The 27,503-nt window shown below is 37.0% G+C and overlaps 6 protein-coding genes and 1 long non-coding RNA gene across 11 annotated transcripts; 2 read left to right on the forward strand and 5 right to left on the reverse strand.

Annotated features, from left to right (window-relative positions):
• The first annotated feature begins 1,779 nt into the window (after positions 1 to 1,779).
• Positions 1,780 to 6,037, forward strand: LOC111803284 (proline-rich receptor-like protein kinase PERK13). The gene is made up of 8 exons (XM_023687618.2): positions 1,780 to 3,745; positions 3,845 to 4,312; positions 4,402 to 4,488; positions 4,600 to 4,670; positions 4,763 to 4,839; positions 4,932 to 5,079; positions 5,234 to 5,395; positions 5,488 to 6,037. Exons 1-8 carry the CDS (start codon positions 2,434 to 2,436, stop codon positions 5,788 to 5,790), a joined length of 2,628 nt encoding a protein of 875 aa, XP_023543386.2. The 5' UTR covers positions 1,780 to 2,433; the 3' UTR covers positions 5,791 to 6,037.
• Positions 6,038 to 6,096: 59 nt separating this feature from the next.
• Positions 6,097 to 9,027, reverse strand: LOC111803292 (transcription factor bHLH90). Of its 2 annotated transcripts, XM_023687631.2 has the most exons (9): positions 8,740 to 9,027; positions 8,404 to 8,573; positions 8,130 to 8,309; positions 7,948 to 8,029; positions 7,800 to 7,868; positions 7,142 to 7,702; positions 6,827 to 7,054; positions 6,528 to 6,704; positions 6,097 to 6,395 (listed from the first exon to the last, which is right to left on the reverse strand). In XM_023687631.2, the coding sequence occupies exons 2-9, from the start codon at positions 8,502 to 8,504 to the stop codon at positions 6,312 to 6,314; spliced, it is 1,482 nt and encodes a 493-aa protein (XP_023543399.1). In that variant the 5' UTR covers positions 8,505 to 8,573; positions 8,740 to 9,027; the 3' UTR covers positions 6,097 to 6,311. The 2 variants fall into 2 exon arrangements, with proteins under 2 accessions (XP_023543399.1, XP_086979935.1); XM_087123809.1 differs by having other exon boundaries at positions 8,404 to 9,027.
• A 2,126-nt stretch (positions 9,028 to 11,153) lies between these two features.
• LOC111803300 (uncharacterized) lies at positions 11,154 to 12,058 on the reverse strand. Its single transcript, XM_023687642.2, has one exon. It carries the CDS (start codon positions 11,954 to 11,956, stop codon positions 11,315 to 11,317), a length of 642 nt encoding a protein of 213 aa, XP_023543410.1. The 5' UTR covers positions 11,957 to 12,058; the 3' UTR covers positions 11,154 to 11,314.
• A 2,262-nt stretch (positions 12,059 to 14,320) lies between these two features.
• On the reverse strand, positions 14,321 to 17,289 carry LOC111803309 (ADP-ribosylation factor 2). 2 transcript variants are annotated; one of them, XM_023687654.2, is made up of 7 exons: positions 17,134 to 17,289; positions 16,433 to 16,587; positions 15,657 to 15,727; positions 15,378 to 15,497; positions 14,951 to 15,069; positions 14,780 to 14,861; positions 14,321 to 14,629 (listed from the first exon to the last, which is right to left on the reverse strand). In XM_023687654.2, exons 2-7 carry the CDS (start codon positions 16,578 to 16,580, stop codon positions 14,624 to 14,626), a joined length of 546 nt encoding a protein of 181 aa, XP_023543422.1. In that variant the 5' UTR covers positions 16,581 to 16,587; positions 17,134 to 17,289; the 3' UTR covers positions 14,321 to 14,623. The 2 variants fall into 2 exon arrangements, with proteins under 2 accessions (XP_023543422.1, XP_023543430.1); XM_023687662.2 differs by having other exon boundaries at positions 16,433 to 16,581; positions 17,134 to 17,261.
• An 810-nt stretch (positions 17,290 to 18,099) lies between these two features.
• ECHID (enoyl-CoA hydratase/isomerase D) lies at positions 18,100 to 20,236 on the reverse strand. Of its 2 annotated transcripts, XM_023687674.2 has the most exons (9): positions 19,850 to 20,234; positions 19,645 to 19,767; positions 19,462 to 19,563; positions 19,329 to 19,367; positions 18,966 to 19,064; positions 18,836 to 18,883; positions 18,663 to 18,758; positions 18,423 to 18,545; positions 18,100 to 18,332 (listed from the first exon to the last, which is right to left on the reverse strand). In XM_023687674.2, the coding sequence occupies exons 1-9, from the start codon at positions 20,099 to 20,101 to the stop codon at positions 18,216 to 18,218; spliced, it is 999 nt and encodes a 332-aa protein (XP_023543442.1). In that variant the 5' UTR covers positions 20,102 to 20,234; the 3' UTR covers positions 18,100 to 18,215. The 2 variants fall into 2 exon arrangements, with proteins under 2 accessions (XP_023543442.1, XP_086979128.1); XM_087123002.1 differs by lacking the exon at positions 19,329 to 19,367 and having other exon boundaries at positions 19,850 to 20,236.
• Positions 20,237 to 21,877: 1,641 nt separating this feature from the next.
• LOC147793825 (uncharacterized) lies at positions 21,878 to 25,458 on the forward strand. The gene is made up of 2 exons (XR_015423127.1): positions 21,878 to 22,186; positions 25,079 to 25,458. It is a non-coding gene; the product is annotated as an uncharacterized LOC147793825 (long non-coding RNA).
• On the reverse strand, positions 23,243 to 25,875 carry LOC111803331 (polygalacturonase At1g48100). 2 transcript variants are annotated; one of them, XM_023687695.2, is made up of 7 exons: positions 25,460 to 25,873; positions 25,088 to 25,219; positions 24,735 to 24,962; positions 24,606 to 24,650; positions 24,326 to 24,533; positions 23,962 to 24,152; positions 23,243 to 23,772 (listed from the first exon to the last, which is right to left on the reverse strand). In XM_023687695.2, exons 1-7 carry the CDS (start codon positions 25,814 to 25,816, stop codon positions 23,374 to 23,376), a joined length of 1,560 nt encoding a protein of 519 aa, XP_023543463.1. In that variant the 5' UTR covers positions 25,817 to 25,873; the 3' UTR covers positions 23,243 to 23,373. The 2 variants fall into 2 exon arrangements, with proteins under 2 accessions (XP_023543463.1, XP_086984993.1); XM_087128867.1 differs by having other exon boundaries at positions 23,632 to 23,772; positions 23,909 to 24,152; positions 25,460 to 25,875.
• Positions 25,876 to 27,503: the final 1,628 nt, after the last annotated feature.

Below are 27,503 nucleotides of genomic sequence, written 5' to 3' on the forward strand. Positions count from 1 at the left end.
ATATGTACTGTGGGTTTGAGCCACCGAACTTGGATTGAATTTTTTATTGAGAATACACCAAACTATGTATTAGGTTTGATTGATGTTATTGACCATTAGAGATGGACTTAGTAGAGCCCTCCAAGGGTGGAAATTTTTGAATTTTTAATTAAATGTTGTTAATCCTGTTTTAGACTACAAAATTAAAAATACTAAACCCTCTTAATTAACTGCTAATGGAGTTTGCTTAATATTTCAAGAAACTCAAACTCCACAAAGGAAAACGTCGTCGTTTTATTTCCCACTATTTTTGACTGCCTCTCCGTTTTGACCAATTGCACAAAGTTACCGCCCTTTGAATTGTCCATGTTTGATATCGACGTGTCGGAACAAAATGCTGCCTGGCTGGAATACTTGTCGGAAAAGAATTTTTTTAATTAGAAAATATATCAATACTTCAATATTTTATTTTACTTTTTATTCGACTTTTCAAAAATTCAACGTATTTTTTAAAATTTACAAAAAAAAATTAATTTTTTATTTTTGTCATGAAATTTGATTAAAAATTCAAATATTGACTTAAAAACACCCCGAAAAATAAACACAATTTATAGAACAAAAATTAAAAAACTAAATGGTTAACTGAGAGATTTCGTTTTCATAGTTTTAGATAAGTTTTAATTTCCATTCATGGTTTTAAAAGTTTTAGTATAAATTTTTTTGCTTCGATTCGATTTCACTAATTATCTCTAAATTGTGTTCTATTCACTCGAAACAATGAATTTTGTCTCATGTTTTCTTTTGTTTATAAATGTTTTCACTTGCATTTAAAATTATAAAATGCAGAATTACATTAGAAAAAAAAAAGCCAATATAAATATAATAATTTATGTTATAAACTTAGAATATGTATAAATTATATGATATTGTAAAATATAATTATATAAATGTTATATTTTTAAATGTGTTCATAAATTAATTAAACAATAATTAAGATTCAGCTGATAGCTATAATTATTTATTTCGATAATTTATAAATATATTACATAACTCTTTATATGTTTATGTTTTAAGACCTTGCTTAAATAATAATAAACATTGCCAATTAACACAGTAACCTAAGTAATAATTAATTAAATAAATAATACTCCAACTTGTGAAATTTGATTAATAAAAAAAGTAAAATTTAATTTAAAATTAATAGATTTTAAAGTTATTTTAGGGGAGTTTTAAATATTATTATGTATAAAACTATAAGTAATAATTAATTAATTAAATAAAAACTTCCGGAAAAAAAAATCTATATAATAATGTTAAACGAATGACTCTCACAAATGGTATGATATTGTCCTAAGTATAAGCTCTCATGACTTTATTTTGAGCTTCTCAAAATGATCATTCCCTAAATTAGCTGGACTTTTATCATAAAAAAAAATAATACTCCAAAAAGAAAATTTTTTTTAAAGTTATTTTAAAAAAATCTATATAATAATGTTAAACGAACGACTCTCACAAATGGTATGATATTGTCCACTTTGAGTATAAGCTTTCATGACTTTATTTCGAGCTTCCCAAAATTATAAACCAATGATCATTCCCTGAATTAGCGGATGTGGGACTTTTATCATAAAAAAGAATAATACTCCAACTTGATGTGAAATTTGATTAATAAAAAAAGAAAAAAAAAATTAATAGATTTTATAAAGTTATTTTAGGGGAGTTTTAAATATTGTTAAAACTTTTTTTTTTTTATTAATTTAGTAAAAAGAAAAAAAAATTGTAAAAACAAAATTGTGGGGTGGGACGGTGGACGGCGCTGTGAAGGAGAAGCGGCGAAGGCTATTTTAAATTTGGCGGTAAACCGAATTGCAAGGAATTAAACCACGGCGCCATTTCTCACTCTTCAACTTCGACAACTCAATCACACACGAACACCGTCCGATTGTAACCGTCTCCCATAATTATCCAAATTTCCTCTCTGTTATAACCCAAAAAACCCCGAAAATTTTGATCCGCAGAAATTTTGGAGCTCAATTGACGGTTCACATGGCGCCTTTCAGGTTCTGATTGTTTCTCCAAGAGTTGGGAAAAGTGTTCTGTTCCTCCCCAGGTTCTGCTCATTCCTTTTCTCAATCCCTCTTGTTTTCTTTTCAATTGTCCTATCGTTTTCGTTTCCGCCATTGCTGGAATCTCGAAACAACCTTCTTGTTTTCTTCATCCAACCAAGAGATGCCGAGAACAGAAGAGCGGTTTATAGGAAACGAGATAGGGGAAAGAGTTCCAGCGGGATGAAGAATCTGGCCGACTGGTTTTGAAATTTGAATTTGAATTTGAATTTCAATTTCAATTTGAAACTCGTATAATAGAACCCTAGAAAATAGCAGAGCATTGCAGGAGGAAGAGGAAGAGAAAGAGGAAGAGGAAGACGAGGAGGATTGCGACGGAAGATAAATAATGCCGCCTTCTTCAAACAATACTTCAAACGATACTTCAAGCGATACTTCAAAGGATACTTCAAAGGATACTTCAAACGATACTTCAAAGGATACTTCAAAGGATACTTCAAACGAAACTTCAAACGATACTTCAAAGGATACTTCAAAGGATACTTCAAACGATACTTCAAACGAAACTTCAAACGATACTTCAAAGGATACTTCAAAGGATACTTCAAACGATACTTCAAACGAAACTTCAAACGATACTTCAAAGGATACTTCAAAGGATACTTCAAACGATACTTCAAACGATACTTCAAACGATACTTCAAACGATACTTCAAACGATACTTCTTCTCCTACATCGGATTTTGTTTCAAATTCAAGTTTGCCGGCTGAAGCTCCGGATTCTTCTTCTTATTCTCCGCCGCCGCAATCAAATGACTTTACAACGTTCCCACTTAATGAAGCCGATGCTCCTGACCCGTCGTTTGTGTCATCGTCAATTGAAGCTCCACCTGCCGACCACGAAGGTTCACCATCTTCCTCACCGTCAGCTTCTCCGGAACCTGAAAGGACATCGCTGGCCCCTACTATCGCTTCCAATTTAATTGCATTCGACGAGAGTCCGCCACCGCCTAAAGTTTCTGCATCACCACCGCCGTCTCCCCAGCCTCCTCCACCGCCGCCTCATCCACCACCACCACCTTCACCATTGCCTTCACCACCGCCTCCACAACTGCCTCCAGAACAGTCGGATGACGTTATCGTCGTCGATCCTCCACCTGCCCCTGTTCCGACCAAGAAAAAATCTTCGGAACATCGAGGAAGTCCACCTTCTCCAATATCTGAGAATGATTCCCCTGATGTGGCGAATGAAAGCACCGATCGGGGTTCTAAAAAAGCCAAGGAGCCTCCGCCATCTGAATCGACGGATCCTCTTCCTTCACCAGAAAGTCCGGACGTGATTCCTTCACCAGGTGCAAACTCGGCGAAGGGGGAACGAACTCGGAGTCGACCTCCAGAAACAATTTCTCCCGCACCAGAGGATAACATTCCTTCACCTCCCATAGTCACATCCGCTCGGGCTCCAAACAACTCACCTCCTTCTATCGACTCAACGCCCGTGAAATCAACATTGGGGCAGTCCAATGCACCATCGTCTGTTTCAAGTAGTCACACTGATATTGCAGTAGGCGCTGCAGTCATTGGAGTTTTCGTAATCGCTTTGGTTGCTGTGATTTTTGTGTTACTAAGGAAGAAGAAAAGACAGGGAAACATGTATGGGGGCCCCTACACGCCTCCTAATAACTACGGTGCTAAATCGGGTATCAAAGAAATTTGGAATTATTCGAAAGTAGCTTCCAGTTCTTCAATTTACAAATTATGGTTCTGATTTAGATGATGTTAATTTTCTTACATGTTAGATGGAAATTACTATCCACATCAACATATGGGCAACTCTGGCTCTGCTGAAGGCTTCTACACTCAGGTCCCACATACTCCGGTTGGAAATAGCTTTGGGAGTCAAAAAGGAACAGGATCCAGTGGCAGTGGAGCAGACTCAGGTGTGATAAACAGTGCTAAGTTCGTCTTTAGCTATGAGGAATTGATGGAGATTACGTCTGGATTTTCGCGTCAAAACATTCTTGGAGAAGGTGGGTTTGGATGTGTTTACCAGGGATGGCTTCCGGCAGGGAGGTCAGTGGCTGTGAAGCAACTCAAGGCAGGAAGTGGACAGGGGGAGAGGGAATTCAAGGCGGAAGTTGAGATTATCAGTCGTGTTCATCATCGGCATTTGGTGTCTTTAGTGGGCTACTGCGTCTCTGAGAATCATAGATTGCTCATCTATGATTTTGTTCCCAATAAGACTCTTGAGCATCATCTCCATGGCGGTATGTGGAACCTATCCTTAAGCTCCACCATCACTTCAAAATAGCCCCACCTGGTGTTGATGTTTAAAATATTTGATTTCTCCTGGCAGGTAATGGAGTACCCGTGTTGGATTGGTCCAAAAGACTCAAAATCGCTTTAGGAGCTGCAAAGGGTTTGGCATATCTTCATGAAGATTGTGAGTACATATCTCTAAATTCAAAAGGCTTTACTGAATTGAACTGTTCCAATGTTACTGAGACCACATACTCTGTTAACTCCCCATCTCCTTTTACTGCTCTTTTCATAGGCCATCCCAGAATTATTCACAGAGACATCAAGTCAGCCAACATTTTGCTGGATGATGCTTTTGACGCACAGGTACGTCCAGAGTAATTCTTTTCTTATAATTTCGATTGCTTCTTGTTTCTACAGTCTCGGATTCCGATTTCGATGGACAACTTCGAACACAGGTTGCAGACTTTGGACTTGCAAAACTGACAAACGATACAAACACCCACGTTTCGACTCGTGTCATGGGGACATTTGGGTGGGTTAACTCAGACATATTCTCATCGGATGACAATTCTTGGAGCCGTGTGTTTCCTAATAATTTATCGTTTGTATTTCAATGGCTTGCAGATACATGGCGCCTGAGTACGCATCAAGTGGGAAATTGACAGACAGATCAGATGTGTTCTCGTTTGGGGTTGTGCTTCTTGAGCTTATTACTGGTCGTAAGCCTGTTGATCCCACTCAGCCTTTGGGGGATGAGAGTTTGGTTGAATGGGTATGACAGTAAATGAACAAACATTTCAAAATTCTCCTCCATTTTCTTTTTTACTCATCGTTAAGCTTTCTGCCATGCTATATGTTGAAGATCTGCCTTCATCTTCTTTGAGATGCACTTGAAGGGATTCAGTAATATTCTATGTTTGTTGCAGGCTCGTCCACACCTCCTTCACACCCTTGAAACTGGGGTTTTTGACGGATTGATAGATCCACGCCTTGGAAAACAGTATGTGGAAAGTGAAATGTTCAGAATGATCGAAGCAGCAGCTGCCTGCGTTCGTCATTCGGCTCCCAAAAGGCCTCGCATGGTTCAGGTTAACTTAATTCCATTGAAAACTCTGTTTCATTTCGTCAACAAGCTTGTTCTTAAATTGTAGTTCTCTTCTAATACTACTTTGGTCAACAGGTGGTGAGATCACTAGATATTGAAACAGACATGTCTGACCTCTCCAATGGTGTCAAATATGGCCAGAGCACCATCTATGATTCTGGACAATACAGTCAAGACATCTCTAAATTCAGGAGAATGGCGCTTGGTGGAGACAGCTCCGACTTCGACATTTACAGTAGCGAATACAGTTCCAGAGAAATGAATGCAAGTGGGGAATCATGGAGATTCGAAAACAACTCAAGCGGTGAATCAGAAACTCGAGCTTTTCACGGACGAACTGGCGCACCACAAAGTCACCCTAGCGGTCGACAATTCTAATATGATGCTGAAACAAGACGTAAATAACGTGCAAAGCTTCTTTCTTCTTTCTTTTCCCCACCATTTTGACTTAGTTTTCTCTTTTTTCATCATAAACTTATACATCCTTCTAGACTAACGAGGTGTGGAATAGTGATTTGGAATTTTACAATTGAGCCCCAACTAGTAAACACCATATAATATAATTGGTTGACCAGTGATATTCTACTTCTGGTTATGCTCTGGTCTTCTATTTATTGCATTTAAACACCATATGTCTACCCATTATATTATACATTCATAGTTTGTGTATTATATTTCCCCCAGTTGGAGTAATAACCAGCAGGGAAAGAAGAAGTTAGCAGAACGAAGAAAAAAAGTTACTTACTTGGCTCATTTTGATGAAATAACAAGTTCCCTAGCTCAAGCTGATTAATGTAACTGGTGCAGGCGATTACACAAACCGACGTTTGGATAATCCGTTGCACTTTCTAAGATGTTTACGTCGAGCCCGGGTAATAAACACTTTCCCTTTGTACAGCCTATTTTAATTGTCTCATTTCTCTGCTAGTTAGCTTGATTAGTGAGTCCCTCAGTCTCTTAGGCTGAATGTCATTTTCATTCGCCTATATATGCAATAGAAGAACAGTCAGTAGAAAGTTCCTTTACCTAGAATTTAAGGAGGGCTTTACAAACTTTTAGACTGGTAATCTGAAGTATAAGCTCATAATAGGTATATAAACTCAAAAGAGTCTTACCTCAACATGGAAAATGTTTAGGACCATACCCCCAAAGGTGGTAATATTGACATCAACAACCTGCAACCCCAATGAATCCATAGCCTCTATCGAGCTCACCACACCACCTTGTGTCTGCTTGCAGAATAGCTTGATTAAGAAATCTCTTTCATTAATTTGCATCACTTCCACTTCCACCTAAAAACATTTTAATAGGGCATACGATTCAGCATTAGTAAGCACTCTTTCCCCTTAATGTTTGATTGGAAGGGTTATTTGGCAAGGAGCTGTAAAGATGAGGTCAAACTTTGAAACTCTACCTCCATAGGCTTCTCCTCACCAAGGATAAACATTGGTTGATCGTTCTGAACAAGAGGCCAATATATTGTGTCATCTTTGTTCTTCTCTGATGGAGAAATCTTCAAGTGTCTGTTCTTTTGACAGTCTTTGTGCTCCAATTGAACAAGTTCATTCTGGAGGTTTTTCACATTCTCTTCCAACTCTCTGATGTAGTTGATAGCATCCACAATGATTGATGCTCTATCCATCTATGGGTATCATCATATCAAAGACAGAAGATTAATAAACATAATCTAAACAAATTCACCATATGGTATTTGATAGTTTGGTTGAACCTTGGATATATTAGGGACTAAGGCACGTAACGCGTAGAGACGATCCCTAATCTTGTTTCTTCTTCTCCTCTCTGTGATAAGATTTTTGGATTTGTAAATTTCCTTTCCTTGTCTCCCTCCTCCAGTTTTGGCTTCATCTTTCTGCAAGAACTTTGAATAATCCGAAACCACATCTCTTTGTTGTTCAAGCAAATCTTCCTGGGGCGTTGGCCTCTTGGATTCAAAGGACCTGTGAATTGGTTGGTTGAAGAACCCACGTGAAACCAAACTTGAATAGGAATCAAAGTAGTGATGCTCATTGGAAGGCTTTGAGCCACTGGATGATCCTTCACAGCTAGGAAAGGAGTTGGACTGGGACACGGAAGGAAGAATTTCTAACTTGGACTTGAAATCAAGCAAGGGCTGAGGATCAGGCCAGTCTACTGAATAGTACTTGGTACATGAATCAAGTCTTTTCTCATTGAGGTCACCATCCAATTCACTCTCTGTATCAAATTCTTGCTCCATAGAGATATTACAGTGAGCCATTACAAAGTCTATAACCTCTCTGTCTCTCGGCATCTGAAAGAGATTGCACCCAAAATGTGAAGAGAAGTTGTTTTGGTAGCACAAATATAGTCCATGTTCTTACTCGTAGTTCATAGCTCTTAGTTCTTACATGTTTTGTCGCAAAAAGCTCCACAATGCCAGCAGAAATTGGTATTAGAACACGAGTTCCAGTCAACTCCTGCCAAATAAGATGGCATTGCACAGAAGTTAGTCAAAACCAACCAGCCCCCAAAGAGGAAGAAAAACAAGAAACCCACATGTGAAAAGCTTGAAGTAGAAGAAACTTCAGCACTCGTAAGCCACATGGGTTGGTTCGAAATCAAAACATCTCCATGAACCCTGCGATAAAACACGAATTTGAAGAAATTTTCCCAGCAGTTCTTCCATAATCATCTTAGTCTAGAAGATTAACGAACAGTTCTAAGTTCTAAGTAGCTACCCAGAGTTCAATGATATAGTAGAAGGGAACTGAGCAAGTGCTTGGCAAGCATTTGTTCTCCTAAAATGTCGAAATCGAGTGTCCTTACAAAGGGTAGCTGGGATTGTCTCACCGGCTTCCCTTTTCCCACCGTCGTCGAAACTTCCACCGCTACAGCAGCAACCTACCCAATCAATGAACCTACAAACAGCAGCCCAGCCGTCCAGTAAAACTAAAACACACCATTTTCGATCAAACCAGAGAAGAGTGTAATCAAATATATAGATATATATACCTGGAAGAATCATCCCTCGATCTCCAAACAATGCAATAATCCCAAACTTTGGTCTCCACAAGAGCCCTAAGACACTCCAGAGCTCCCTCAAAGCCTCTCATAATCTCTGGTTCTCCTCAACTGAAGTGAGTGTATACGTTGATGAAGTACAGGAGGAGAAGGGTAACTAACTAACATTTGATTCGGAAAGGGGAAAATCAGAGTCAGTTTTCGGAAACAGAAATCTGATTCTGCTTTAAGAAGAAAGAGAAAGAGAGAGAGAGAGAGAGAGTTTTGACTGAGCAGTGAGAAGAGAAACAGAAAACCATGGAATCGAATGGTTGAAATGAAAGGTACCCATAACCATAACTGCTGCCGCTGCTGCTGCTGCTGCTGCTGCTGGTGGTGCAGTTGAGTAGAAAGAGAATGATATTCGATTTAAGGGCGCATAGGGGTTGAGGGAAGGCTTCTGAAAATGGAAAAGGAATAGAGTGGATTGGAGTGGACCGTACAATGGTGTGGCGACGATCCTGCCCATTTTGTTCTTCTTGTTGTTGTTCTTGGTAGTGTTGATTTTGAAAGAGTACGTACCCACTCTGTGTTTGTGCAGTTGCAGCAGAGTTGCAGCAGAGTTGCAGAGAAGCTCAATCATATGTTTGTGTAAAACAAAAGGACAATTATTAACCACTACCCTTTCCAACCGTAAAACTTTTAAACTGTCAAATTTTTATTAATATTCTTCAACTATTTTTTAAAAGATTAAACAATACCATTTTCTATATTAAAAAATACTCATAAAATTTTAAATACCATTATTAAAAAATACTCGTAGTATTAATATTCTTTTAACCTTATAGAAAAAGTTAAATAAATTTTTTTTATCAATATATAGATAAAACTCGACATTTCATAAATTATATTCAAACTTTTTAATCTTACTCTTGAAACCTAAAGAGTATTTTTAAAACTGATTGTAATTTTTAATTTTTAAAAAATGTTAATTTTTTTTTAAAAAAATTTAAAAAATTAAAAAGTATTAGTAAAACTTTTAAAAATTGAAGAGTATTCTTTAAATACATTTGAAACTTAGAGGATATTTTTGAAACGCCAGTTATTTTTTAACATAATTACAAGTCGATAATTTAGCCTCTTGCTATCGGTTAGTATGACAATAAATTTATAAGATTCTTGTTGATTACTATTGAACTTTTTATACAACATTAAGCTACACATAATTTATTAATGAGCGTTTAACATGAGTATAATATTTCGATTTCGACTGTTCAAAAAATCAAATTGTTAATAAAATTGTTCAAATAACGACGATACAAAAAGAAAAAAAAAATACTTAACGTTAAATATTATTTAGTAAATTAACAAAAATTTAGGGGTGGCAAATTTTACCTTTTATATTGGAATTTAATAAAATAAAAGGTTGATAATAAAAAATGGAAACATTAGGTAATAATTTATTAATTCCCTTTTCTATTTACTTAAATCGAAAATTGTAAGGGTAAAAAGATTTCTGATATTTTTCTTCCGTACTGCACCTCGCACGTGCGAGGCGAAGGAAGGGACTGGAGCGGCGACTCTATTTTTATTATTGGGCTTGGGCTAGGAGATTCGAATTGGGCCTTTGATCAATCTGTCCGTATCCAAAATTCTTAAAAATTACGGATTGGGTTGGGGGAGGGATTTTTTTGACCCAACCAAAAGTTCGGGTTGAACCAACCCAACCCGAAAATTTTCACAACCCAACTCAACCCTCTGTTATCGAGTTGGATTCGGGTTGGTAGAAGTTTTATTTATCCACAATTTATAGTTATTCGGATACAATTTTACATAAAATATATTAAAACTTCACAAACAAACACAAATTGACATATAATTATTCATATAAAAAAATCAATAAAAAACAATAAGCGAAAATTATAACATATTAACATAGTTCAACATTGTCATAAAACTAAAGATAGCCAAATACCGACATTTCTTGAGAATCAGTTAAAGTAAGAAAAATATCAACAAAAAATTGTAACATATGAACATAGTTTAATATTGTCATAAAACTAAATACAACTAAATATCTTATTCGGTTAATTAAGAAAATCAAATTAAATAAACCATAAAAATGATTAGTTTAAAGATGTAAAAAAAAATGTAAAATATTTTAAAAAAATGTAAAAATAAATCATAAAATTAAATAAATAATAAAAATGATTAATTTCAAGATCATGTATATAACAAAAATAAAATACGGTAAATAAAAATACTGTAAAATTTTAATTGCAATGTGATGCGATAAAAAAGAATATAGTGACAAAAAGAAAATGTATACAAAAAGAATATATGTATATCCTTGGCGTTGAGCTTAAGCATAAGTGTGAGGCCAAGGGATTACTCTCATAAACTTATTTATACATAAAAGATTTTTAATATAATTTATATATTTTTATTTGATTCAGGTTTATTAGAAGGTTTTATCCACGAACTCGAAATCGAACAATTCCGTTCGGGTTAAAAAAAAAATGAATCCAACCCTACCGAAATGCTAATCTAACCCTTCGGGTTGAGTTAGTCCGGGTTGTCGGGTTGAATGTACACCCCTATTTTCTTATATTAATAAAAATAAAAATAAATGTTATTGGATGAAGTTTAATTAGAGTTGTTCCACATCCCTTATTCCCTTATTCGAATTCGTATTCTCTGCCTTTATTCCAAACCCATTATTTGTTTGGTTACATTAAAACACGGAAGAACAAGAACATCTGTTAGCTTGAAGATATGCCACCCATTAGATTTCAATTCATTTACATTTCTACTTGGAATTCAAACGGCGTCACAGATTTGTGATTGAACTGAATGAAGAGCTTGTAATTAGATCGAGAAAAACAAAAAAGAAACCACTCTGTTTTGATTTGACAATTACCCATCAAACCGGATGAGCTGCTGCTTTGAACTTGAAATCCCCTTCATGATGATCATCATCCGCGTGCTTGATTTGGCCATTTTCGAAGGGTTTGAACCCATGGCTATGGCCATTAGGCCCATTAGGCCCATGGCCGTTGCCTTTGGTTCCTCCATTTCCACCAGATGGGGCTTTGCCTTTCCCATTTGGGTTTCTCAAATCCAATCCAAATTCGATGTCTCCTTCTTTGTCAGGATGCAATTTGGGTTCTTTCCCTCTGGGACGAGCGCCGCCGTGGGTTTTCTCCGGCTTCGCCCTCTGGTTTTCAGCTCGCCGGTTGCAGAGTCGGCCAAGGAAGCAAGCAACAGTGGATATGACAAGAATAACAGCAAGAACTATAAAAACTGCCCCGAATGAGCCGTTGGAGTGGTGGGAAGGAGGCGGTTGGCTGCCAACGGCGGCAGTGTTGGGATAAACCAAAGCCGGCTGCTGCTGCTGCTGCTGCTGCTGTTGAAGGTCCGACATGTCGGCGGGGTTTGGGAATTGAGGATGGAGGAGGGGATGGGTATTAATGAGTATATGAAAGGGTGGGGTGTGGTGGTGCTTTGAGTGGAAGGGAAGGGAGAGATGTGGATTTAGTGAAGGAAGGAAGCAATAAGGTTGCATGTGGAAGAGGGTTATGTATCGATGAATGATAGATTCCAAGGAAGAAAGTAAAAGAAAAGAGGTCAAAAAGGGAGGAACTTTCTTTTCCTAAAGACACCCATACACCTAAATAAATTCTTCTCCACTTCTTTTAATTTTTAGCTAATCAACACATAAAGTGGTATATTAATTCATCATTATTATATGGATAGAGTTCGGTACAATACTCGAGCCACCATTATATTTTTCAACTAAAGGTAAGTCATATCCCTTTACCAATAGTTCTATATTGTGAGCCGTTGTTGTTACTCTCTTTCTTGCATATATAACGTCTCTTTCAAAATCTCTATATGCTCTCGTTTTCTAAGACCTTCTTCTTAAACCGAGCTCGAGCATACGTCACTTGGCCGTAGGCGACATAAGAATGAATAGGCTTAGCTCACTTGTCGTTGGAAAGTGAGTGCCGCATAATCACAAATTTGCTGCCATCAAGAGTGCGATTGTGACAATGAAGTCAATATAAGACATATAACTGTAGAGATAGTATGCATTAAATTTCATTTAATCAAATTCATGTTTTGAATTAAATTGGCAAGTCTATAACTTCATTTTAAAGTGTTTAATTTGAGAATTTGCAGGTGACGTCACTAATTTAAGGCAAGAAATTTAGGGGCATTACAGTGTGAGTATCTCTCGACATATTGTAAGTTCATTAACGTTAAAATATTAATTAAAGAGAGTATATACACTAAAGTTAGTGTGGAAATGGTGAGAGGAGAGCAAAAGAGACAATGATTAGAGGGAGAGAAGAGAAAAAGAAAGAGACAACAAATCTGATTTGTTGTGTTGGGTGGGGAATACAACATTGGAATTCGGGACACAATTCCAGTTTGCTGGCGAGCGGCCATGACATGGGGCGCTCCCCTGCCCTGTTTTTTTCTTCTCTGCTTTTCAAACCCTTGTTTGTTGTGCCTTTATCTTTGTCCAAGAAGGGTTGGCCTATAAAGGCTGCTCTACTCCCCCCTTGCTTTTCCTTTTCTGTCTTTGGATCGTTACGAGACAATGATGGGTTATTTTCCATTGTGAAGTCATTGGTTGTGGATTTTAAGCAACTTTTCTAGGACCTACGCCCAACAGGCCTGGTCTTGGAACATCTAACAAAACTCCAAGATAAGTTCTGCACAAATTCAACATATTTGTAGGGAAGAGGAGCAAGAACAAAAACGTTAGATTCTGTGGGATTGATGGAATGAAAGCTTCGAGATGTCATTGGAATTTGATCCGAAAGGCATTACAGTGAGTATCAACGGTTGTGTTTCTGGACATAACGAACAAGATGAGTCTTTGCCACCATTGGTGAGTTGGTTTGGGTTAAGGTTTGGGTTAAATTGGGTTAAATGGAATCAACAAACCAGTTATTTAAACATATATTTATCAAAATTTTATTTAGTTGAATTAACTACTTTCAATTTTTTATTCTTTAAAATTAAAATTTTAAATCCATTCTTTTAAAAATATTTTAAGACTTGGGGTTGCAAATCTTAATAAATATCTGAAAATAAAAAAAAAAAATAAATGTTTTTGCATATTAATATTTTTATTTTATTAAAAAAAAAAAGGAATGAAGGGTTGGGTTGGGTCTCTTCATTAATAATTATTTATGTTTTTTCAATCTAAATAATAAGGTAGAATCTAACAAATATTTCAGCTCGGCCCCATATCTAAATAATAAGGTAGAATCAAACAAATATTTCAACTCGACCCCAATGCAACCCAATCCACAAATAACCCTACTAACAACGTCACTCTCAGGGAAGTTTATAGTTATGTGGCATCATTTTCTAGAGCTTCTTTCACTTGATAAATGATGGGTTGGAGAAGTGAGACAGGAGGGAGTAACATCATGCTTAAAAACAAACACCCTTCAAAAATCCTCAAAATTGAAGATCAATATATACAAGTATAACTTGTACTTTATTTGTCTTAACCTTCTTTTTCCCCCAAGAAAAGAAACCAAAAGGAAGATATATTTGGTGGATTGTTATCCAATTCCCCAAAGAAGATATAACCTTCTCACTGTGGATAGAATAGAACTTGGCTCATCAAAATTACTACAAACAGGAATAAAGGATCATTAAGTAAATACTTATCCCTTGACAAGTGAAAGATTTTACCATCAAGAATTAATATAAAACTATCAACTATGAATTGATCTTTGATATCGGTTTCGGCCTCTAAAGGGAAATATGTGAACAACATCCTATATCGATGCTCAAGATTCATCGTTAACTGGAAAGAATTCATTGTAACCAAAGCTACAAAGAAAAGCTAATCATGACACTAAATTATGCGGCATTATTATATCTTACTATTCATGCAATGAAATTGAAACGGAAGCAACAAAAGAATTGGTTATGAGACAAATCCAACATGGAATGATACATCAACTAGTTTCAGCTAGAAATCGAATGAGAATAACAAGCAAGTAAAGCCCCAAAAAAGAGCCCCAAACACAATAACCAAGGCTAACCATTCTGATATTACAGTATAATGACAAATAGTTTGCTAAAAAAGCTCCCGTAAACAGAAAAACCATAACCTCTTTGTAAGGTGCCCCATGAAAAAAATTAGATAATATTCACCCTGCATCCAGAACTGTGAGTCTCAGAAGCAACTGTTCGATACCGCTCATGCCTGCATACCATAGGAGCATATGCATAGAGATGTAAGTCACTGTTCAACAGGATTTCAGTAAATAATAATAATAGAGTGAAAGAAAATTGATATAAAGCTTTTCGGGTTTCAAAACCAATTGGTAAATCAGAGAAATATGTTAATATTTACCTTATTAGCAATGTTGTTGGAGAGCCAATCCAACCCCTCATAAAGCCCCTCTCCAGAGGTGGCACAAGTGCTCTGGATGTACCTGAAGATATCCATGAAGAAGTTCACATCTGAGTAAGCCAAGTTAAGAGAAGGAAAATTTTAGATTCAGGATAAGATGACAAAGCCTACCAGTGACGCTGACGGAGCGAGTGGAGCCCAAGCTTGTCAGTGATCTCAGCAGCATTCATTGCATTAGGAAGATCTTGTTTGTTAGCAAACACAAGCAAAACTGCATCTCGCAGCTCATCCTAGGATCACATGAGATATCATTAGAATCTGATGGTCCTGTGTCTACATAAACTGAAACACAAGGGGGAAAGGGGTACACTACTAGTACCAGGTCTATTACAAAAAGACAAGCATTGACGTCTGACTAGATAATAAGAACATTATCAATGCTTAAAACTTGGATAGATAATGAGATGGCGAATAATTTAGAAAAAGGAAAATGGTAAATCGTGAACCATTCAAACAGTACTCCCAAAAATGATATAGCGGGATTTACGAGTGACTTCAAACAGAAGCTCAAACTAGATAGTAAGTTAGTATGTAATACCTCATTCAACATCCTATGCAATTCATCCCTGGCCTCAACAACTCGATCTCTGTCATTGCTATCAACAACAAATATGAGACCCTGTGTATTCTGGAAGTAGTGCCTCCACAAGGGACGAATCTGTTGGACAACCATTTAAGAACACAATTTAATGAAACAGTATATAAATGACACATTTAGAAATAAGGAACAAATGACCTGCATTCTAGCAGGGTAAGATTTTAATGAACACAATGTCAACTCAGACAGGAGAGAAATCAAGACAACAGAAGTTCAAACCTTGTCTTGACCCCCAACATCCCAGACAGTGAAGCTGATGTTTTTGTATTCGACAGTCTCAACATTAAACCCTGCAAGTAAAGGACATAGGCTAAATTATGATCTTCGGCAAAGCAAGTGCTAAAAAATAGATTATGCCAAGAGAAATTTCAGTCAAGGTGACAATCAGCTAGTTGACTTCTTCAAGCAAACTTTCTTTGTACTGTTTTTCTTTCTACGTATCGATAATCAACTGGATAAGATGTAGGCGGTTTAATATTTCAAATCATAGAGTTAACAAACATCCAAATGTTAAAGCAGAAGGAAATTGTGAAACCAACATGAAAAATGCACAAAAACATGGTATAGTCGAATACCATATGAATATGAACGGCAGTGATGAGAGATCTAAATATTCCTTCCTCCTTTGACCAAGGTGATAATCTAGTGATTGACACTTTACTTCAGCATTGACTATATATTTGTTTTATGTAAACATATATCCAGATGAAAAAATATTACAAGTTCAATATTTAATATGGTTGACAAACGAATGTAGTATATAAATGAGCAGAAGAAAATTGCGAGCCCAGCATGGAGGAGTATTGCCATGGTGTACTCCTAGTAATAAATCATATAAAATGCAGAGATGAGAGATGTCGTGAGCTTACTTTCCTAAATAACATATTATAAACGAATCAATCTATATATACACACACACACAGGCACATAGATCGAAGATAGATCATGTAATAACTCCGCTTATATCTAGAAAGGAAATGGAAGAGAAAACTCACCGATGGTAGGGATTGTTGTCACGATCTCGCCAAGCTTGAGCTTGTAGAGGATAGTCGTCTTACCAGCCGCATCAAGACCAACCATCAGAATTCGCATTTCCTTCTTGGCAAAAAGCCGACTGAAAAGCTTTGTGAACGTAAGCCCCATTCTGTCTCTGCCAAAAAATCCCAACGTGATTCCAACGCCATCAGAATATATCAGATAAATCGATAACCATGCCGACAAAGATCGGGAGAAAATAGCGATGCCGGAAATGAAAATCAACAAAATACATATATACAAATCTAGATAATTCGAAGTACCATACAATAAAATGGAACGTAAAAATGAAGCAGCTGAGAATCATCAATTCCATAAAATTACATCCCTCACGCTCACTCGAAGGGATCTGAAGGTATACACATCGCAACTTCAGATCGATTTGAGACCAGGAAGGTGACCTCATATGAAACTCATCCAAGAAATTCAAGCATCCAATAAAAAATTAAACCACAAAAAATCGACAAAGAAGCAGATCGGAACAATAAATGACGGTACTAATCAAAAGAGGCGCCTAATTCGTATTAGAAAACAAAGTATTATGTGTTATAAATTGAAAAGAAACAATGGACATCAGAAAATCAAGAACCACAATATCAGAAAGACTACAAAATCACAGAGGGACAGAAAAGGAGAACGAAATTCGGAAACAAGAAATTACCTTCAACGAGCACCACCGAGAATCTACGACAGACAGAAAAAAGAACGGTGGGAAGATGAAATTCCAACCCGGGCCCTGTATATAAACCGAAAGGCGAGGGCAGGTTGAAGTACGAAACTACCCTTTTGATGTACCGCAGGAGAGTCAATTAACTTCCAATAAACATCGAACACGTCATTGATCTTTGAAGTCGCAGATTGGCGTCATTCGACTTTTCACACACAATAGGAAATTAATATTATTCAGCGCGTTGAATTTTAATCCAATAAACGGTCGCCACGTGTTGATGCAAGTTTCGTTGAATTGAATGTTATAGCCCTGCGGTCGTCGGTGATTCAAATTTGAAGTCTGGAAATTGAAAGCAGACGTTCAAACTTAGAAGGAACATAACCTAACGGGTAATTTTATTTCTATTTCTAAAAAATATATAATAAAGTCAAATTCCAAAAAATAAAAGATAAAAAAAAAATAATAAATAAATATTTAGATCATGGATTTTTACATTATTTTATCAGTAAATTTAAATGGGATTTTATTGTGACATTAAAATCTTTCCTTTTAAACATACTTAAAATTAAATTACTCGTTTTAATCCAAAATCTCAAATTAGGCAAAATTAAATCGTAAAAACAGGAATTACCAACTCAGTAATCTTCTTTAAATGGTAAAAGAATCTCAACCCATTCAATCCAATTACCGAGATTAATCACTTAATAAAAACAATTTATCTTAAATAAAATTTTATTAAACGTATACAATGAATTCGAGCTCGTTATTTATTAATTTCTTTTTCCAAATTGCATCAAATCTAATTTCTTACAAAAATTTGATTTATAGACACAAAAAATAATAATAAAAATGACACTTTTTTTTTTTAATTTTTTTGGTAGTATATGTAATTTATTTGCATTATATTAAAAAAGAATGTATTTGTATTGACTAATGAATAATCCTCCACTTCCAAAATGGTTGAAATAAAATAATAATAATAATAATTAAATGTTATGGTACCATGGTTCATTATTATTTAAATTAAATGTTACATCCGAGCTGCGAAATTCGTTGGCATTTGAATTTTGAGATCACGGTTTTCTTGGGAATTTAGAGAAATCTGGTGGCCGGCGTTCCATATACGCCGATCTTCCTTCGTTACTCTCTTCTGTACCATAAAACATGAGCGTGGCGTCGCCGGCGAGCGCCTGCACGACGGATCAGAGAACAGTGAGTCAGTCATTCAGCCGGCCGGAGGAAAATCATTGAAGAAAATTGGGAGTTTCAAAGCACGGTACCTGAAGTCCGGCATGTCCGTCGTCAACGGCGTTGAGAGCCGATTTTAACAACCGGATTGCCGTCGGACTGTTCCTTAGAATCTCTCTGCACCATTTGATTGTTTCTTGCTCGAGCTTATCCACCTGAAGAAGGAAAAGAAAAAACAGAGCTACGAGTTTAACCAAACTTTTGAAGTTTTACACCAAATTCAGAATTAAATGAAGGATTTGGGCGGCGGCGGCGGCGGCGGATGAGCTCACCGGAACTACGGTGTTGACGAGACCCATTTTATCTGCTTCAGAAGCCGAGTAGAATCTGGTGAGAAACCACATTTCTCGTGCCTTTTTGGGGCCAACCTGATCAATCCAAGAAATCAGAAAAAGGCGAAACAGAGTACCGAAACTGAAAGGCCAAACCCAGAAATTTTGCTAACCAAACGGGACATAATGGAGCTTCCATAGCCAGCATCGAAGCTCCCCACCTAAAGGGAAGAACAGTTCAAATTGAAGCACAGAGGAAGGAAGCAATGGCTGCAATTCAGAAATTTTTTAAATTGAAATTACCTTAGGACCTGTTTGACCAAATATTGCATTGTCTGCCGCAATGGTTAAATCACAAACCATATGCAAAATATGTCCTCCTCCAACAGCATAACCTGCCACCTAACAATAATACATTCAAAATTAAATAGTAATTACAAAAAAAAAAAAAAAAAAAAACTTATATTATTTCGTAAATATTTAAAAACCATACTAACTCAGACTATCTAAGTCACTGGAGTTATCAACTCAATCAACTCGACCAACTCAACTCGTGTATATCTTTGAGTATCGAATTTGTAATTGTAATTTAGTCAAATTAAGAGATAAAGTTATGATGATTTTAAAGTAACATAGACGATCATTCAGGAAATTGTGAAATTGTACCATAGCAATAACTGGTTTTGGAAGACGACGAATCTGGACCTAAACAAGGATTAAGGAAGTAAATCAACATCCAAAAGTGGCAAAAAAAAAATAATAAATAAATAAATAAAGAAATCGAACGACATGTCGATACCTGTAAATCCAAAACATTGAGACGACCAAAATCTTCAAAATCAGAATAACCATCGTTCTTCCTCAAAGCCTGATCTCCTCCACTGCAAAACGCCTCTGTTCCCTACGAAGATATTAATTGAAAAAATGGTGGTAATGAACTCTTAATTACAAGTAATAATCCACAAGAACTGAAGAAAATTACCTTTCCGGTAAGAATAATGACTCCGATTGAACTATCGTCTCTGGCATCGTTAAATGCACGAATGAGCTCTTTAATCGTCTGCGGCCGGAAAGCATTTCTCCTCTCCGGTCGATTGATCGTAATCTAAAATTAGGGCACAGAAAATTACAAAGGTAAAAAATAAAAACACAGCGATTGAATTCCCTAATTTGGAGCTCGATTAAACCTTCGCAATGGCTTCTCCAACGGCCTTCTCGTAGATGATGTCGATGAATTCCTTACCGGAGTTGTCGTCCACGATGCTCCAAACGACAGGGTGAGTCGAGACAGCGCCGTGCTTGCGGTGGTAGTTGTCGTCGATTGAGGCGGCGGATAGGCGGATAGAGTCAGGATTTGGAGTTCGTGGAATCGGAATGAGATGGCCGGAAATGGAAGCCACTCTCCTTCTCATCGTGTTCTTCAGGTCATTCTCCGCCATTGTTGAACTGGAATCGGAGATGAGGAAGAAGAAAAGTCGAAGGGAACTAAAGATTAGTTCAGTTGAGGGGATCGGCTCGATAGGCTGATGGGCTATTGGATAAGATAAGGTACACCCGCTTATATCGTGCAACTATCAGTTGAGGGAAGAAGATGAAGAATATTAAAATATTATTTTAGTTTATTTATTTTTTTTAAAATAAACCATAAATGAACTGAGTCATTTGGTCTCCTATAATTAAATTTAAATATTTATAAGTATAATGATTAAAATATATGGACCAAGAGTTATATTTTTATTTTAATAATTAAGAGTCATATTGATAGTAATTATGCATTAATTTATGTAATTATTGTCATCAAGCCTAAGCAATATTGAAAATATAGATGGGAGGGTTAAATTAAATGGAGGTTGAAAAAGATTATAATAACCGGCCGAATTGATTTTTCTTTTAGTCCTTATAATTTCAAGTTTTTGTATTTTAATCTGCGAAGTTGTTTAAATTTTTAAATGTCAATTTTAATTTCTTAACTTCAATTTTATTTTGTCAAATAAATTTAATTTTTTTTGGCATGATCTAATAATGTTTTATTATTTAATAAGCATTTGACATGCGAGTATTTTGTAATATTTATAATGGAACTAGACGTAAAGTTTAATTTTATATATAATAATTCTTTTAATTTAAAAAATCTTAAATTTTAAACTCTTTTTAATAAATTTTTTAATTTTAAAATGGTTCGAACTCTTGCCACTTTCATTTAACTTGTTTATTCATTTTTTTTTAAAGGGACTGAGAGGTTCTTCCACTTTGCTTTAAAAGGAAGTATTTTGGCTCTGCTGAATTTATATCTAGATTGTTTAGAGATCATTGTAATTTTAAAATGCTTTTAAAAGTTTGATCTTTGGTCACTTTCATTTGATTTGTTTATTCATTTTCTTGAAAGGGTCCAAGATGTTCTTCTATTTTGCCTTAAAAGGTAATGTTTTGACTATTGAATTTATATCTAGTTGGTATCCATGGGTTTTTACGATGCAATCTAGTTCCTCCTCGAATTTATACTATGTATCTACCCATTTGAACCCAACTAGAAATCGTTGTAATTATGGCTTTGAAACTCATAACTAAGCGTTCGAAGATTTTATTGGCACAATAAAGTTTAGAGTATGACATTAATACTCGTTACAAGCTCTCATTGTATCTCATATAATAATATTTGTCACTTGGATATAAGGACTCTAGATTTTGCCTCCAGTTGATTTCATCCCAAAAAAAAAAATTATTCATACTAGATATTGTTTCTTACCTTTATAAAATAGCTTTTGTAAAATAGCTTTTCTTTCTATTCGTTTGTAACATTCTTCGGGCCGCGGGTGGTGGGAGAGGGAGAAATCAAGATCTTTCAATCCACCTCCCTTGGAGACCCAATGTCCTCGCTCAGGGATGCTTCGTTCCGCTCTCCAACCAATGGGAGATCTCCCAATCTACCCCTCTGGTGACCAACGTCAGGATCTCTCAATCCACCCCAATTGAGAACCTAACGTCCTCGCTCAAGAATGCTTCGTTTCGCTCTCAAACTAATGTGAGATCTCTTCATCCATCCTTGCTTGTTTCGCTCTCCAACTAAGGGATCTCTCAATCCACGCAATTGAGGACCAACATTGGGATCTCTTAATCCACTCTCACTCGTTTCTCCCTCTCGTGAGATCTCACAATCCACCTCTGCTCTCTAACTATTGTGGAATCTTTTAATCCACCCTCTTGGAGACCAACGTTCTCGCCAGCACACTGCTTGGTAATTAAGCTCTAATAACATTCGGTAATAATTTAAGCCCACTGCTAGCCGTTACTTGCACCTAACGATTTTAAAACCTTTTTAGCAAGGAGAGGGAGTGGTTAGTAGTTCCCTCCAACCCAACATGGGGATCTCTAAACACAGCCAACAAAAATATAGCTAAATAGGTATTTCCGGTGAAGGGTGCAGTTGTATTTTGAACAGTCGGATTTGTAATCTGCCGCCACCGCTCGATCGGAGGGAAAACAGGGGCTTGCCTCGCAGACTTGGTCCAACGTCAGCCGTCGAGGTAAGTCTATGGCTCGCCTTACTCATCTATGCCTCTTTACTGCTATTTCACTAGAATTTCTTATTTGCGCTTTGTTTCTTCTAAATTCAGTACTATGTTTGAATGCTATGTATTCGTAATCTTTTTGGACTATCGAGGTTAATGTGAGGTATGTTTGATAATGCTACTGCTGATGATCGATTATGCACACGAGGTTCCGTTGTGTAGACCTAGTATCTGTGTGATAATTTTTCGACGGTTGCTTCACTTGGTAGTGGATGCGTAGAAGATATTATCCGCTCGATGCGTTTCTTATGGTTTTCCTACTTATTTTCCATTGTTGTCATGAAGATCAGACAAGTTCATTTAGGAGAAGTCCACTATAATCTCTAGATTTGTTCCTTCAAAAAATTAAAATACGATTGGTTCCTCGGAGAAGTTCTATGGAGCTAGTTTGGGCAAGAGAAATCTCTTTATAGATTAGTCGGGTGGAACATGGCAAGGAGTGGATCCTGATACTCAGAAATCAAATAAAACTATCCAAGGAGATGTTTGATGTTAGATAAAATCTTTGTTTTTCCTTATTTAGATTCACACGTTTACATTTAATTCTCCGTTTGACCATTTGACAAACACGTCGAATGGATTAGCGAATGCAATTTTCTAGTAAGTGGCACAGATTCAGTTGGCCACTCTCCACCCATTTTTAGGATAGGTTATATTTAAATAGGAAATCTGTTCAGAAGATTTCATAACCTGATTTTGAAGAGCAGTCAAACTTTCAGTCCTTCTCTCTGTTATTTTACGCATTTTATTTTTCTTCCAACAACCTGCTGTCGACCATTTCCTCTCAACGAAAAAAAAGGATTTCCCTGGCCGATTATCGAAATCCAACATTTGATCCAGTTTCAAATTTGAAAGAGGTGTGTGATAATTTCAGAATTATTAGTCTTAGTTGGTCCGGTTGTTCTTCTGGATCGTAGGTATGATTCTATTTCTCATGGGTGTGATTGACTGATATAACCTAATGAGTTAACAAGTTTTCTTTGGTAACAACATGTCTGTATCTCAATGGGCTGAACTAAAACTTTTACAGAACAAGTTTATTTGCCACAAGTACTAAAATGTAGAAGCATAAGGTCTTGGTGTGTAAAGGGGTTGGAAAATCATGCCAACCACACATGTGAGTACACCAATAAATATAGACTTTACACTCCGCATGAATCAAAATCATTCTGAATTTTGTTGGTTGATGGCTTCCCAATTTGTAAACAATCAATTGGGGGGACAGTAGGAGTTCTCAACTCTCCAAAAGTTTGCCAGCAGAAGGCTCCATATAAATGATAGAGTTCTTGCAGTGGCTTGAGGTCTATTGCAGTTAGTGATATATCTGTACATGGCAGATTATCACTACAGGCAAAGTGTACTGGCTTTACTGTGTAAGTACCTCTTATTCTTTCGTAGTTTATTCCTGATAAAGCCACAGCCGAAGTTTGGTTTGAGCATTTCTCTTTATCACAGTAGAATTGGTCTATAACTATTGGTATCTTAACCTCAGAAACTTGAATATTTGAGAAGAGGACTCCTTGTACAACACCTAATCCACCCTGCAGATGCACAGTCTGGAATCAATTTTTGAGAGAGCTGGTTTGATCTTACAGTGCATGTTGCTTATAGGTTTCTATCTTCCTTAAGTTTCATGTATAGATAACAAACTAATGCAAAATAAAGCATTTACTTAACTGATCAAGACTAGCACTATTGGTGAGTTAGTTCTAAAGACGAATTGTGCTTGCCTGCCATGTTTTAATTCTGACACCATTCATTGTGTTATGCATAATTACATCCCGAACGGTAATGTTAGAAACACAAGCCTTTGTGTTGTCCTTCCCCAGACTTCCAATGCTGATTCCATGTCCTGGCCCACAATTGATATTGTGTACGTACACATTTGAGCAACCAGTTTGTATTGAAATACAGTCGTCACCTGTGTGTAAGATTAAAGTTAGCTGTCAGTTTTCATCCAATGTATGTCACTGCCAGGATTTTGTTTCTTTATTGGGGGTGACATAGATTGGAATTCTGTAGATGAATTCCATCAGTATGGTCGAAATTACAATAAGAGGCAAAAATAATGATTCTAGGCAAAGTAATTCATACCACAAGAGAGAGTGGTGTTGTGGATTAGCACATCCTTGGAATTCTGTAGATGAATTCCATCAGTATTGGGACTGTCACTTGGAGACGAGACACTAAAATCATGAACCAAGACACCAATGCAATTGTCGAATTTGAGGTGGCATTGAGGACTGTTTTGAATTGTTATGCCAGTGACGGTAACGTTAAAACTTCCATAAAACCTCAGAGCCTGTACAACAAAAGAACAGAGCCGTGTCAAGGGATATTTCACAAACAATGAAACGAGCTCTATGTCGCTTACAGTTGGCTTGATCCTCGGCATCTTTCCAACAAGCTCACTTCTTGCCTGCCATAGGTTTCAGTATGAATTTAGAGAAAATGCTGCAGAGAATTTATAGATGCCATAATGTGGGATGTGATAGTCAGTTACCGGGGCTGGTGGCTTTTCTTGTACAGAGCTGTTGAGTGGGATGAGTAGTTTGAATTCATGGTCAATGGTATCATCAAAGGATGAAACTTGCCACCATACTGAACCCCTTCCATCAATAATTCCATTTCCTTGAATGGTGAGTCCCATCAACTTTGTGAACTGTAGCCATTGGAATAGGCCTCTTCCCCAAACTTTGAAGTCCGTCGGTGCAATGATTTTCCCATCCAACTTATATTAGAATGAAAAAAAAAAAAAAAAAAAAAAATACAAAGCTAATGTCAAGTCCTCTATTTTCTTTTTTAATCAAGGATCCGTAGCACTGATGCAAAATGCCTGGTGTAAAGGTTAGGTACCTGGAATACAATATTGGGTTGGCAGTACGGACCAGAGAAGGAGATGGGGCCTACTAAAAAGACGTACTTTGATGGGACAATGAAGGTTGATGCTGTCACCTTGCAAGTGGCTGTCCATGTATCCTGAAATGCCTGCAATGCACATGATTATTTTACTGTTTCTCTTGTTTACTGTTAGTTTTCTGGATGCTGTCTACCCACCCAATTGTTCTTGCTAAAATCCTTTCCAACTGCTATAACGAGATTCCGCCTTTCCGGGCCCACACCCTCCTTTTACATTCCCCTTCTCCGTAAAATACCATTTCTATTCACGTACATCACTCACACAGTACTCATGTGTAATTGTAAGTTCATAACTATTTTAGTGTGTACCTTGGTGTCATCAGTTTTTCCATCGCCCCTAGCTCCAAAATCGAGCACGTTAAACATGGAAGAACGACTGCCTTTCTGGGGCAGCGGGCTGTGAGAGACATCTGGTTTCGGCATTTTACGAGATGGTGGCTTTGTCTTTGATGCACCACCATGGTGGTTGCCTTTGTGAGCGCCACCGTGATTGTGACTCTTCCCTTTCTTGGAGGAGAGAGCAGGCAAGGCCTCTCTGTTTTGCCTCCAATGTTTTCCTGTGGCTCTTCCATGGCAGCCCTCCGAGCTAGAAGACCAAACAAGAAATACCACCGCTAACATAAATGTGAGCCCTCTGAAACTTGGCCCTTTCATTTTCACATACATTTGAGAGAAAAGAAGAAAGAAAGAAAGAAGACAAGTTTTAGCTTAGTTTAGAGAAACAAATCAGATGGGGCTGTTTAAATAGACAAAGGGACTTCAAAGCTAGGGTCAATCAGTCCATACATGGAACACCAACGCATAGAAATGTGAGATCTCACATCAGTTGAAGATGGGAACAAAATATTGCTCATTAGGGTGTTGAGAACTCTCTTTAGTAGATGTGTTTTAAAACCTCGAGGAAAAGTTCGGAAGAAAAAACAAAAATAGACAATATTTACTAGTGGCGGACTTCGGTTACAAGAAGTCAAGACTATCATTTCGAGTATTTTAAACTAACTACTACCCAAGCTCCATGAATTTGGCCACGTGTCCACATAGACCTTTTACTTATTTACTCACCAAACTCTAGATAAAATATTCAAGTTTCAGTACTTATGACACACACGCACAACGTCGTATAACTATAACCAGTGACAGACGTATGAAGATTAGCCAAGATTCTTTTGTACATTTGTCCTACCCGGTTGTCTTGTTCACCATCAGGATGTGGCTGGTTTATCTGTAATATTTGGAAGCTAAATGATTAAGTAAGCATATAATTGAGGAGTTTTAAAGATAAAAGAGGAAAGCGGGACACGTGATGTATGAGTCTGTAAAGGTGAAAGAATGAAAGGTTGGCCGTGAAATATTTGAGCTCATAATAGTCACATGCAGCAGTTATCACGGGCCAATCTTCTCTCTGCCAACTTCCCACTACGTAATAGGACTCCTTCCCCACAAAAAGTTATTCCTTGAGGTCGACTCATAATAATGGGTAAGACGTGAATTCTAGAATATGTCCAATTATTAACGCACCGGTAACAACTTAAGTTCACCCTGAGTAGATATCGTCTATATTTTACTTTCCCTTTCAACTTTCTCATGGTTTTTAAAATGCGTTTGTCAGGGATAAGTTTCCACCCTTATAAAGAATACTTTGGGGCCCAGCGTCCTCGCTGGTACTTGCTCTCCTCTTCCGTCATGTGGGATCTCACAATACACTTTCTTTGACTTTCTTTGAGATCCAACGTTCTTGGTGGCACTTGTTCCCCTCTCTCGTCAATGTGGGATCTCACTATTCACCTCCTTTGAGGTTCAGCATCTTCGCTAGCCTTCGTTCCTCTCTCGAATCAATGTGGAATCTCACACTAGAGATACTTGGATAGTTAAAAGGAGAGAGAGGAACATGGAAGTGCATTGGCACGCTTAATTGTTTATAGATGGCCTGGCCTACGTTTGGTTGTCGTTTTTGCTATTTGCCCCTTCAATTTTTCTTTGATGCTCTTGCTGTGCCTCTTAACTGGGCCTTCTTCTCCTCCTCCTGCTGCTATTGTCTTTGTCTTGGTTGGTTGTTTTGTTTGGGTGAAAATGACATGAAATGGAAAAATGGGAAGAAATAGTTGATTTTAAAAAGGTTGGTGCGACTGTGAGTATTTAAAGCTCTTTGGATGCATACATATCTGTGTGGCTAGCTAGGCTCCTGAATCTTGTTGTCTTTACGTCTGTCTAATTCTTTCATTGACTTCCCTAATTCTCTCCTTTCTAGCCCTCTGTTAACAACTACCAAATATGCTTTTTAAGTAATTCTCAGGTATTTAAGGTTCTCCGTATCATTAAATTATTGTTTGCCCATTTAAAACATTAATTATAT

Source organism: Cucurbita pepo, chromosome 1 (genome assembly GCF_057944985.1).
Source record: "Cucurbita pepo subsp. pepo isolate OVF chromosome 1, ASM5794498v1, whole genome shotgun sequence".
NCBI lineage: Eukaryota > Viridiplantae > Streptophyta > Magnoliopsida > Cucurbitales > Cucurbitaceae > Cucurbita > Cucurbita pepo.